The sequence below is a fragment of the Apaloderma vittatum genome, unplaced genomic scaffold (assembly GCF_000703405.1).
Source record: "Apaloderma vittatum isolate BGI_N311 unplaced genomic scaffold, ASM70340v1 scaffold6180, whole genome shotgun sequence".
NCBI lineage: Eukaryota > Metazoa > Chordata > Aves > Trogoniformes > Trogonidae > Apaloderma > Apaloderma vittatum.
The window spans coordinates 27,376-39,730 of record NW_009693935.1 but is presented as its reverse complement, the minus strand read 5'-3'; the positions used below and the strand labels follow the sequence as shown (position 1 = coordinate 39,730).

Here is a 12,355-nt window from a genome sequence, read left to right as displayed (position 1 = left end):
CACTGGGAATAAATGTCAGTTATGTTCATTGGTGCAATTAGCCAAAACCACAAATGTTTTCAGCAAACTTCAATGTATGAAATTATTTCTGTAATAAAAACATCGTTAAGTCAGTAGCACGACTCTAACATTTAAAAGAGAGAAACTTTATTCCTGAAAAGTGTGGTATCTATTAATTGAGAACATTCTAGAAATATCTGAGGTGCAGAAATTTAGTTATTTCCACACAAGAGCTTCTAAAGCACTGGGCTTTGTAAGAAATACCTAATTATTTCTGTAGATAAATAAATATATATATTATTCTTTATACCCTAAAGTTCATTGTACGCAACACCCTTTTTTCAGAACAAATTAAAACTGAAAATACTCCCAAATAACTACTCAACAAGAACTCATCTGAAAGTCATTTCTCCTACTGTCCAGGTGCTTTTTTATACATCTTTTATCCATTTTCCAGTATCACTTTGCCTAATTTAAAAATAATACTTTAATTCAGTTGCAATAATAGCTCATTTAATTCATTTTACTTTTTGTGTTAACAAGGTGAACAACAATGATAAACTAGTGAACCACAAAAATTTATTAAAAGCTTCCAGATGTATTTATAGGATTTTATTAAAGTTGTCATCAAATGAAATGTAATGCTTTGTTATACTTTAAATTTTGTTTAAAAGTTTATAGTACAGAATATTAGAACTGATGTGGAATGTAAACACCATTTGAGTGCAATTACTATCTCCATAAGAAAAAATGAGAAATCTTAGATTCCAGATTTGGCTTTTCACCACCGGTGTGAGTAATTATGTACTGTAAATAACAGCTTGAAAAGCTAAATAATGTCTTTTTCTGTACATTCACTTCCCATTAGCTCCAGTGGAAATCCTCAGGACAGAATTTGGTCTGGTACTTCCATTTACCCTTTATTTTCAAAATTAGCAAAGAAAGAAGATAGGTGTTGGAACTAACTGATGAATGAAAGATCAGCGTCTGAATCTGGGATACCTTCTGTGATGAGAACTTCTTTGGATTAGTTCATCTCTATTGAAGCAGAAAGCATAGTGCCCAGTAATTTCTGAAACTGCAGAACAGTTTTAGTCTGGCTTTAAGTTGAAAAGGAGGCAGGTAATGTTGCCTGCATGTCCACCCTTCATCATAAGGCAGAATTTAAAGTCTGGAATAAGAGAAAAATATGACCAGTGTGCAGAGGAAGCCAGACTAGTGGTGAACTATATCCAGCTGGTTATCATGTTCTGTGCAGTAAACCTGCCTTTTCCTGGAGTCTGTCCCTGATAGGTGGCTGCTTGTCTTATGCTGGGGAGAGGTGGAGGGTCTTTCCAGTACTTCAAAGTGAGCAACCCTGTGAGCACTATTGGTTGCAATGCCACCATAGTAAATTAGATTATTAATTACATTTTTTGGTATTAAATTACTGGGGATGCATGTTTAATACAGCTATGAGCCTGGAAGGAAGTCTTTTAGTTTGTGCATAAAGTAACATAGTTAAACTCAGCATTTAGATTATGACATCATAGTACTTTCTCAGGATGTGCCCATACATAAGCATCATGACTGGGGCTGGTAGAATAAAATTTTGCTTACAGTGGCATGGACATGTTGAAAGTCAAATGATTCCTCGTCTCCCTGAGCCAGAAAGCTCTTCCACTTGGAATTCTTCTTCACTGAAGAAGTCTGTGGGCGTGTGGATAGGAAATGGTGATTTCCCTCAAAACATTGTGTCACCGGGAAGGAAGCAGACTGGGAACCCTCTCTCGCTCTCTGCTTGCTTGCAGGAAGAATGAAATGGTTACTGGTGTTGACATTTAAATTGTCGTCATCATTGACATGTTGTTGAAATACATGGGGAGGGCTGGTAATAATTCAGATTCATGGCACACAGTGCTTGGAATCCCATATAAACATCTCTACGCTGCTCTTGTTTAACCACTTTTGTAGCTTTTCTTTGCAAGCATCACCAAGATCTGTCTAAACCACTCAGGAAACACTGCTATTCTGTGAATCCTAGGCACATGAGAAGATCAGAAAAGATACTCTTTCCATCTCATTATTCCCTTTTTAAGCCATTAACTGGATCTGACGTGCTCAGTTCTTTCTGTGCATCCAGCAGCCTTGTATTCTGTAAATTGGTGCAGGGCCAATTTGATGTTGAATGTCATCATCATCCAGCCATTTTAAAAAATCTTAGAAACATATGATATTTTTTGGAGGTGCAATTTTGTCATGCATATTTTCTTTTTACAGACGCTTTCTTTTCATCTGAATATGGCTTTGCCTTGATTTAGGAATTTTATTTGATTTACTGTTGGGTCATTAACTTTGATTCATGCAATAAATTGTTAATAGTGCAATTTTTTTTGACTGCTTTTGCCAAAACATTGAGTTTTCTATACTTTTGTGGTTAATAAAATTTTGAGTGACTTTTTTTGTTATATATGGAACTAACTTCAGTGATCTGCGGTGCCTTTTTAGTTAGGTGTTTTGTGCAGGCTGGTAACTTTCTTTTCCTTGCTTTTGCTGTGCAGGACTTTGGGACAGAATGCAGAAAACGAAAGAAATTACAATCTGAAAAATGATGTGAACTTGGCCAAGTCTCTTCAGCAATATTTTAAATATCTTAGTATTCTCTCCCAGTCTGCATCTACAAATTTGTATCCAAGAAAGACAAATGACAAAACTTCAGTCAAGGTAGTATTATTAATTTGTTTCTTACATTCTGTGATTTTAGTTTTCTTTTTCTCTGAATTCTCCTTATTTTTCAACTTTTGCTTGTGTCTCGAGGCCAGACATTGTTTCTTACGGCCTCCTCCAGTTGATTGTTGTAACTTCACTAACCATTTCTGTCTAAATGAGGTGAATCAGCCTCTCATCTGGAGCATTTTACCTTAGTTAGGGACAGGCTGTATGTGAAGAACGAGGAAGAGTGGGATAGAGGTGGTAACATCTTCACTGGCTGGTATGAAACTGTTCTCACAGCATCTGAACTGTTCCTCCTGGGCTCTGTGGATTCTTGCTGGTTTTTATGGTGCTTAGAGTACAATTAATATAATCTTTGAGCAGATTTTGATAATGGATCTGATGAATTGTGCCTTGACATTTCCTGCTTGGTGATCGTTGAAAAAGCTTATTGTGACTAATTGAGGTTCATATGTATACATTACAAATATATGGATAACTAGAAGGATAAATCACACCATTAAATCTTGAGTATTGGCTATTGTAAAAAATACACAGGAACACCTCTTTGATAACTATTTTTTTCCTAGAGAAAATCTGTGTCACTCTAAGATGGAGCTTGATAAATTTATAAAAATGATTGGGTGAAGGGGCTGTATATAACAGGCCCTTATAGGCCTATTTCTTTTGTTAAAAAAAAAATTATCCAAAATACTCTATTTTTTTAAAGAAACAGCCTGCTCTCACAGCGATCCTTTCCAAAAATTGGTATGTGCTGTTTGCAGTGTAAATGCAGCAACCTCAGCTTAAAAATATACTGAAGCTTTAGGGAAAAAATTGGGTAAAGAAAATAGAGTGTCAAAGCCAAACTGCTAGTTTTTTCCAGGAACTGACTCAGAGACTTGGAACTGCTGCAGTGAACCTGCAACAGCAGCTTCCAACAACATTAGTAGTTGCATCAACTATTTATTTTAGTCATGGTATAGCTGAAATGCTATTATTCTGTCACAAGCTGCAAGTTCCCAGTTTCACTGATTGGCATACACAACACCTAAGATTTGTGGAGTGTGTCATTAGGTGTTCATTGGGGACAAGACACACCTGGAAGCAGCAGCGAGGCAGCTTTGGGGATGGAGGAGTGACCATCTTCGTGGTACTTTTCCTCCTCTCTCTACTCATGGGTGCTGACTGCAGTGAGGATACTCTGCTTTGAATCGCTGGCTTTCAGAGACAGGAAAACTTGCTCGAGAAGTATTTCAGTGGGTCTGGTGCTGTCATGCAAGTTCATAAATAATCCATATGGCTGAGACCTTCTGTGGGGAAGCCTGCTGTGATAACACCACCCACCAACCTTATCGAGTGTTGCCATGGAGATGGGTACTCTGAAGCCTGGGGGGAGTCAGATAAAGGAGAAAATCTGGAAATGCAGCATGTATAGGAGCAAACTGTATACTGGTATTTACTAAGGAGCATTTTAAAATGGCAGAAATTGAGTCAGATGTGTTACCTATAGTGTGGAGTTTTTTTAAAAAGGGAAGATAATCTTAAAAATCAGTCAGGAATTTTGAATGATCCTGGAGACATTTCTCTGCCTTCTGGAAATCAAATGCAACTGCTAATCTTTAAAAAGACACCGTATTTGTACCTGGATTTGTTGGGTCATTGTTGGAATAACATTTAAATAGAAGGATTTTTGCTACTCGAAGAAGCAGGAAAAAACCCTGAAATTTAATGACTTGAAAAGATTAGGAAGGAAAGTAACTGCCAGAGCTACATTTGGTATGGTTATACCACTTGAAAATGGAAATGGCTATCTTATGCACTTTAATTGCATCCTTCAACAAAATCTTTGTACCTGGTTTTTATATTTATATCTATATAAATTTTAAACCTACATTAAATAATTATAGCAAGATCTTACCTTTTTAACTTTCTTACACTTTCCTGATTAAAAATAAGTGTAAGACAGAGGTACTTTACCCTACTTAAACTTAGAATTGCAGCTTTGGGGTCTTTGCCTTTCATAAAAATAATTTTCTTTCAAGTATATATTTACCTCTATCACTTCATTCTTGCTGTCAGGGAGTAGGAGATGTAATACTACTCTGGTTGCTTTGATACCTTACCTGCTATGAAGTACAGCTGAATCTTGCAGAATTTTAGTGCTTCTAGGCAGACCTCCTGGGTGGATTCTGATTCGTTCCAAAACTGTCATCACACAACTCTGGCCAAGAGTAAAACAAAGGAGGAAAAAGACAAAGAGGCTTTAAAATATTTGTTGTACTCCAAAATTGTTACTCAGTATCTTACCATAGATGTTTTTAATCAAACTGCCTTAACAAACGTTTGGACTTTGGTTCTCCTACTTCTCCACACGTATTATCAGGATAAAACTATAGAGCTTGAGAATTACCAAGCAGACAGCACACATGCAGTTATGCATGAAGTTGTAGAATAAGACATAAAAGCACCGAAAACAGGTAACTCTTCCTGTTTCCTTTTTTCAAACAAGTGTCAGCTTGAAGCTTGATATAAGTGACAGAAACCACACTATTAAACTTAAATCACGTGATGGATCAAAATTCCTATAATGTCTGCCATTTATTGTAAGAGCTTCTTTGAGTGATTTTTGAAGCACTTCAGGTTAGTCAGTAACTTAGAATTCTTTCTCAGTGTTTAGGCACTATCTACTGCAGGCCATATTGTAGCCGGTTGATAGTAATCTGCCAGTGGATAAATAGCACTAAATCAGAATACTTGGTGGGCCTGTTTCCTTGGGGTTTGCATATGTAAGAACATTTCACATTAGTTCAGCTGAAATGAGTTGTTCAGAAAATGGGCACTTGGTGGCATTTTTTACTTAAGCATTAGCTAGTGGGTTTTTGTGTTTTTGCTTTTTTTTCCCCACTTGAGTTTAATGAAGGTTTTACCATTCACAAAATGCTGCACTATTGGCCTTTGTGATTACTTTCTACCAAACCTGAACTTATTATGGAAAATAACATATTGCCAGGCACACACACATGGTGAGAAAGCTTGGTTTATCTTATCTACTGAGACGAGAAATGCAGAGGCTTCAAATCGCGTGTGAATTCCCCTGCTCCTCTCCCCTCCAGTTAGAGCAAGCCTCTCTCAGAGGGTAAAAAAACCAAAAAACCTAAAACCCTGAAGAAACCACTACATTGTTGACATTCCTATGGAAACGGAGCAGCAGTGTTGTGTTGGGTTGGAAGGGACAGCACATAGCTGCTCTAACCAAGCCCAGAGAGCTCACTTGCTTTGCTGCTGCTGGCAGCCCAGCTGGTGAGCTCAGTTCGAGCAGGGATATGTGGGAAGCCTGGAGGAAAGCTTTGTATAAAGGAGGTGAGAAAGAAAAAACGTAGCTATGTCCACAGCGGCTGTTACAACAAAGCAAAAAAAGAGAGGCAGCAAAAATGATCTGTATGAAAACAAATGCTTCTATTGTCTGCTTTTCACCACCTGTTAGCCAAGGCAGCGAGAAATGATCTTACATTATTGCTTTTTAAAAAGTCCAGATGCCTGCAGATGAATAGTTACAGCAAATTTCAGTTATACTGCTTTCTTGTGACTGAGAATAACTTTTTAGTCATCACAAACAAAGATTTCAAATGTTATCCAAATGTTCTTAAAGGTCTCAGAATCAGAAGAAAATAAAAATAAGTCACCTGGGACTGTTTCTTTTTTTCCTTGAACTAGCCATCATTTTTAGCTGGAACTGTTTTCATTTTTCTTGAATTGGCAATCTTTTTCACATATTTTCTTGCCTTCTGGTAGCCTGACTTGTGAATATTGTAATGCCTCAGACTGGCAAAAACACACTGCTTTTATGACCTAGTACTGCACGGGGCTCATTTCAGACGCAGTAGCTGTAGCACACAGCAATCACGTCCACCACAACACGTGGCCTTGCGCTCTCTTCCTCACTCTTCTGATCTCCCAGCTCCACTCTGGGGCTGGATGGTTTACCAGCTCCTTGGAGGAACCTTCTGGACAGGCTATACGGATTAGAAAGTTGCCCAGTAGTGCTAGTGCTGCATTTCTTGTTGCAAGGGTCTTTGGTTTATGGTTTAGCTTTTAGGACTAGAAGATTTATGTAATTGCTCTTATTCCTTCCCCTGAGTTGGCTTCTGAGGTCTTCAGATGTGGGTTTTACCTGCTGCTAAGGTCTTCTTCAGGCTAGTGTGCCATTCAGGCCCTAGTATGTGTAGTAGAGGGAGAAAGAGAAAATTGTCTCAGAATCCTCAGGGAGTTCCATCTATTTTCTGCTGTTACTGTTTCTTTGTTTTTTTAATTACATACATATTAGACCTACATAGACTTAAAGGTAGGTATTATAAACATTGTAATTGCAGAAATCAAGACATTCTGATAAATATTATAGGGTTTGGAAAAAAACCAGAATCTTTACATCAGAGAAGTAATTTATAAAGGTCTTTGCAGAATCATGAAGGGATAAAGAAACCGAGTAACTGGTTGGCTGGTTGTTCAATCAGAAGTCCAATGGTGCTGAAAGGGGAGAAGGTGCAAATAAAAACTGTTGTGGCAGAGTTCGTTGTAATCTAGAAGGGTACTAAGTTTAGACAAGGCGTTTGGTAAAGCTTATATTTCAGTCTTTGGTACAAGAGGGGAACCTTACAATTATTCACCCCTTTCAGATTCAGGGAAGAGTACTCATAGCTTTGCTGGGTTGAAAAGCAATTATTTGACTCTTTGTAATTGATCTCCTGAAAGAACTACAATGTGTGATAATTATTAAAAAGGATTATTATTTATTTTAGCAAATCTGAGTGCACAAGTGCTCAAAGATGTGCTCTGAACTTAGCTGCAAATAATAATTACTGTGATTAACTAGTAAGAAATTACGCAGTCATTGCTCATTTTAATCTGCAGCTTTAATTCAAAAAAGCGGAACTCTTATTTATCTAACGCTGATTAAAATACAGTACTGAATGAGGATCATCAGAAATTGGTTTGATGGCTGACTGCTGAAAGGCAAAAACCTTTCTCAAATGTATACATTTAAACTCTGCTTATATCAATGCAAAATTTAATATTTCATATATGTGGGATTATGTGTAAGTAAGAAAATGTAATTCACCCTGTGCATAAACAGTTTGATAAAAATATCAGGAATAATTGATAAAGGAGTGTCTTTCTGAAGCTACAGAATGGCCCGTCTATCAGCATATCTCTACAACAACCATTGGAGTAATATCTGAATATCTCACACGCATTTATGTATTTATTTACCTAATGCCATTACAAAGTAGGGAATAGCTAATATCCCTACTTTACCTTCTTATTAGATTGCTTTTCTGAGGTCATGCAATAATTTTTCTTGGGTCAAAAAATGACAAGTGTCAAATCCCAGAGAATTATTTCATCTTTTGGATCATTCTCGTCTCTATGTCTCTCTTCTCTGAAACAGAAACATTAAAGTTCTCTTAAAAACATAAACAAACAAACAAAAAACCACACAAAAAACCCCACAAAAAACCCTAAACAAATGAACAAAACCCAACAGTTCAAAAAAACACAACCCCAAAACTGAACAAACAAACAAAACCTCATAAACACTGAGCTAAAATTCATTCAACCAAGTACAGATGTTTGTATTGGTGCAAGTCAGCCTAAACTTATTTTCTGCATGAGTGAAGTTAAAAAAGGAATTATAAGGTTGTGATCCATCCATTATGATTTAAGTTTATGAAATGAACTGTTGGCCATCCTGCATGAATCTGGTGTAGATAGCAAATTTTTTCTGGGATGACTGTTACCCGTGCATTTGAAGATCTAAGAGAAGCATGGCTACAAAGCCTAGTATAATTACCATCAGGTGGCATACATATACAGTCCAGTGATCTAATGTGACCTGTGATTTAATCTTTGATTTGGAAAGCGAGGATTCTAACGACAGTGTTGTGCTTTTCAAGCTTTAGACCTAACACCTACCTTTACCTACAATCTATCGGCTAATGTATGACATAGTGACAGAATTTCCACATCTCACAGTAATCATAACTTCCCTTACCACATAGCTACCCTGTAAAGATTCGTTATTTGTACAATGATTTAAAGATACAAGTCCTGTAGAAATATTTTAAATGATGTATGTCAAGTCTAGAACTTATTTAAAAGAGCAATTAATTCATTTCTAGTTATACCCAATGAAACACAGATTGATAGTTTTAAAAATCTCAAAGATTGACTGGACATTAAGATTTGCTTTCTTTTTCACGTCCCTCCCTGCACATTCAAAATCAACTGTTTGTTTTTTTTTTTTTGCTAAGTGCCACTTATTTGGAGTTTTTGTTTCTGCTATTTCTCCTGAAAGCTTGCTTTTGGTCTTGCAAATATTTACTCACTGTACTTCAGTACATTGGGCTCAGTAAATAGAAGATGATGGAGCTGGTACAAACATTAAAGTATATTCTTTATGTATTTTTAGATCATACTTGTCAAACGAGAGGGTAGAGTTCACAAAAATTGAAACTTATTTTATCTAAACTCTAAAGTGCAACAATAACTTTTTTTTTTAATGAGAGGAAAAAAAACCCTCTACTTACTTCAACCAGTTGTCCAGCAAATGTTTGATTGCTTTCAGTGGGATTGTAGAGCAATGATGTAGATATGGATCCTGCTGATCTCTATTCACTTACATTTCTTTGGATAAAATTATTCTCTAGATTCATTTTAGTGCTATAAATATATTGAATTGGTGCTAATGTGCTCAACTTTTGGCACATGAAGATCTTCATGTTTCTATGTAAATCATCTTTAGATAATGAGTTAGCTCAATATACCAGCATATGCCCACAGAAAATGTGTTTAAACATCATTCCCTGAAACCTTAAGTAACAGACTTATTGACATATGAGCAACCTGTTCTCAGACAAGGGAAGCAGATATACCCCAGTACATCTATCAGCACTGATTACCACGCTGCAAAATTTCTACCCTTTGCTGGGGCTTGACTGTCACTTTTTGGTTCTTATTAGTAATGTTTGGGAGCTTCTTACTGCAGTAGCCTGACAGAGGTAGAGCTGCCTCAGGTCTGTGTCCCCATGTCTGGCCAGTGGCCAGGTGGAGCAGGTACTGCCGATAGGCAACACGGGACCCACGGTCCAACTCTGGTTATTGGCACTCAGCCCACCATACATGCACACAGAATGGAGCTTCTCACCCAAAAGTATAGTTAGAAATTGAGTTTATTGAGAAGACAGGACAGCCTGTGGTGATCAGACACAAGCCACGGTCAGACAAGTATACCGGCCAGCCTGCTGCCAGTTCCTTTCACTCCCTTTTCCAGCTGTTCCCCAATACATCCTGATCCTCCCTCTTTGGTCTTATTCTCTTAACATCCCGTAATATGCCAACCACAAGATGCTTTTCTTGGCATCCTAAAAGAAGTCCCACACCCTTGTAGGCAGTAACCCCCTCAATCTGCAGGGTGATCCAGAAAGCTGCTCCTATCAGCCCATCTGGTGGGTGGCAGTCCTGGACATCATGGCTGGTGGCTTGCTGTGATGGCCCAGGGAGGAATCCGGGCAGGGCACCCTTGAGATTTGTCAGGTTATTGGTGTTTGTCCACCCGTTGTTTTTCTCTTCACACATTTCATCCTTTATGTGTGAAGATAAGACAGGTTATCACATAACCTGAAGTGTAAACCCAGCATTTTTTGTTTATGATGAGCTAAGGATGAGTGCCAAGGAAGGACCACCCAGCACTCCTTCTGCACCAAAGAAAACTTTGTTTTAGCCTATAGGGTAAGGATTTGTCAAAAACAGCAGCTAGTTATGAAGACTAAAGCTAGTGAGTTCCTCAGCAATACAAGAAATGGCAACTAGCGATAATAATTATTCATGCAGGAGAGTCTGTTGGAGAAGGTTGAAAGGTGGGCATGCAGCAAAGATCATCCCAAAGGAGATCAAGAATATCTGGGAACATTTGAGACTTAAAAATTAATTTCTTAAGTAGTAATTTATACATGAAAGAAGCTGATATATTTATCCTCTCTCTTTTTTCTTTTGTTCTGGGGGGTTGTTTTGTGTACAAGTGGTAGAATATGCTGCTCATAATGAAATCTCTGCAAACAAAAATTACGATAGTGCAGTTTATTGAATAGTATATGGTCAGACCCCAGACAGTCCTGCTACACTACACTTTCACAACCAAAATTAGGAAGCAAAGTCATCACCAATTTTGATCAAAGGAGGCTCTCAGGACCCCTTTTGCTTGATCAAGCTTTTGACACTGCAGACTACAGGGTGTTAATTAGCAATCTTTTCCATCTTTACTTCTCTGATGCAGTTCTTAAGTCGTTTCAAAGCCATTGTAATTCTCAGAAAGAAGATAGGAGATAGTTACATAAAATTATTGGTGAAATAGTGGGTCAGATGAAATAACTGTAATGGTGCCTGTTGCCTTAAGTTTGTGAATCTGAAGACACTAGTTTGGCTTCTTTATCAGTTTCCGAATTCTGAATTAGGATTACAAATTCTTGGCTTTTATGCATGGTATAACATTGTTACCTATGATAAGTGAAAAGGGCATTATCAGCTGGTAGAAAAGGCTTTTGCTGCACTGTGGCTCCAAAATCTGAATTCTTTTGTTGACTTTACCTGTTATTTTCAGACAAATCTAACACCGAATTCAGTGCAGAGTGTATAACATCATGTCTGCAGCAGAGAGAGGCTTGTAAACGGAGTTCTCCCCTTTCAGCTAGCTTAAACCTAGCTGGAAGCCTGCTAAGATATCCTGCTGACAGTGCTGCACTGTATGGGAACAGCAGCTCACTGGCTGAAAGAATTATGGCTTTGCTAGCATAGGACTGGCTGTCTTAGCTGTTGTGCTCTAAGGACAAAACTGTTCTACTTACTTGGCTCCATCCCAGCGACTTTTGCACAGTAACCCACTCTTCAGCACTTATTTTCTCTCAAAGTAAAGGTAAACTTAGGGGCACAAAGTCACAGCCCGCGCCTTGATCTAGCAATCAGGCAGTGCCACTTGTGCTCCTGTTGAGGTAGTGGTTCACGTGGGTATGTGTGTTTCCTATGCAGTGAGTTTACGTGAGGCACATGCATGTGAGTTCTGATGTATCTAGACTGCTTCTGCTAGAAAGAAAGATAACCTTCTTTCACTCCACACAGTGAGTTAAAGTAGCTTTCAGATTTTAATTTTTTTTTATCCCACCATTATGGGGGGGGGGGGGGGGGGGCCTGGTTCTAGTGTTTGTTGTGGTTTTATTTTCTAATTTCAGAGACTGTACTGCCAGCATCTCCAGTAGGCACGGTAATTTAAGTATTGTAGGTATAATTATAGTCTAACTAAATCTATATGGCAACAAACATGAATTAATATCTGAAAATGCATCAGACAGAAAAAGCTAAATGAAATTGAGGGAGGGAGGCTTCTTCTTCATGCCGCCCTAAGAGATTTTTTGTTAGCTCTATATGCCTTCAAGATTTAGCAAATGTATGCTCAAGAAAGGAAGTATTCTGTCATAAATTTATTTCTATTCTTTCTGCACTTGGGTGAGATATTCAAATCAATCTACCCCATAGCAGATAAATAGAACGGCATTTATCTGTGCCTTGGGTTGTATGTATATAATCCTACCCCTTTTTAAAATTCTTTTTTTAA

General features: G+C 37.8%; 1 protein-coding gene across 1 annotated transcript in view; it reads left to right on the top strand.

Annotated features, from left to right (window-relative positions):
- Window positions 1-12,355, top strand: part of LOC104271004 (receptor-type tyrosine-protein phosphatase N2-like) — a gene marked incomplete at both ends in the record, with an annotated part of 93,606 nt that overhangs the window by 66,474 nt on the left and 14,777 nt on the right. The window contains one exon of the mRNA XM_009865543.1: window positions 2,541-2,703. Coding sequence (XP_009863845.1) covers window positions 2,541-2,703 — 163 coding nt within the window. The remainder of the gene's footprint in view (window positions 1-2,540; window positions 2,704-12,355) is intronic.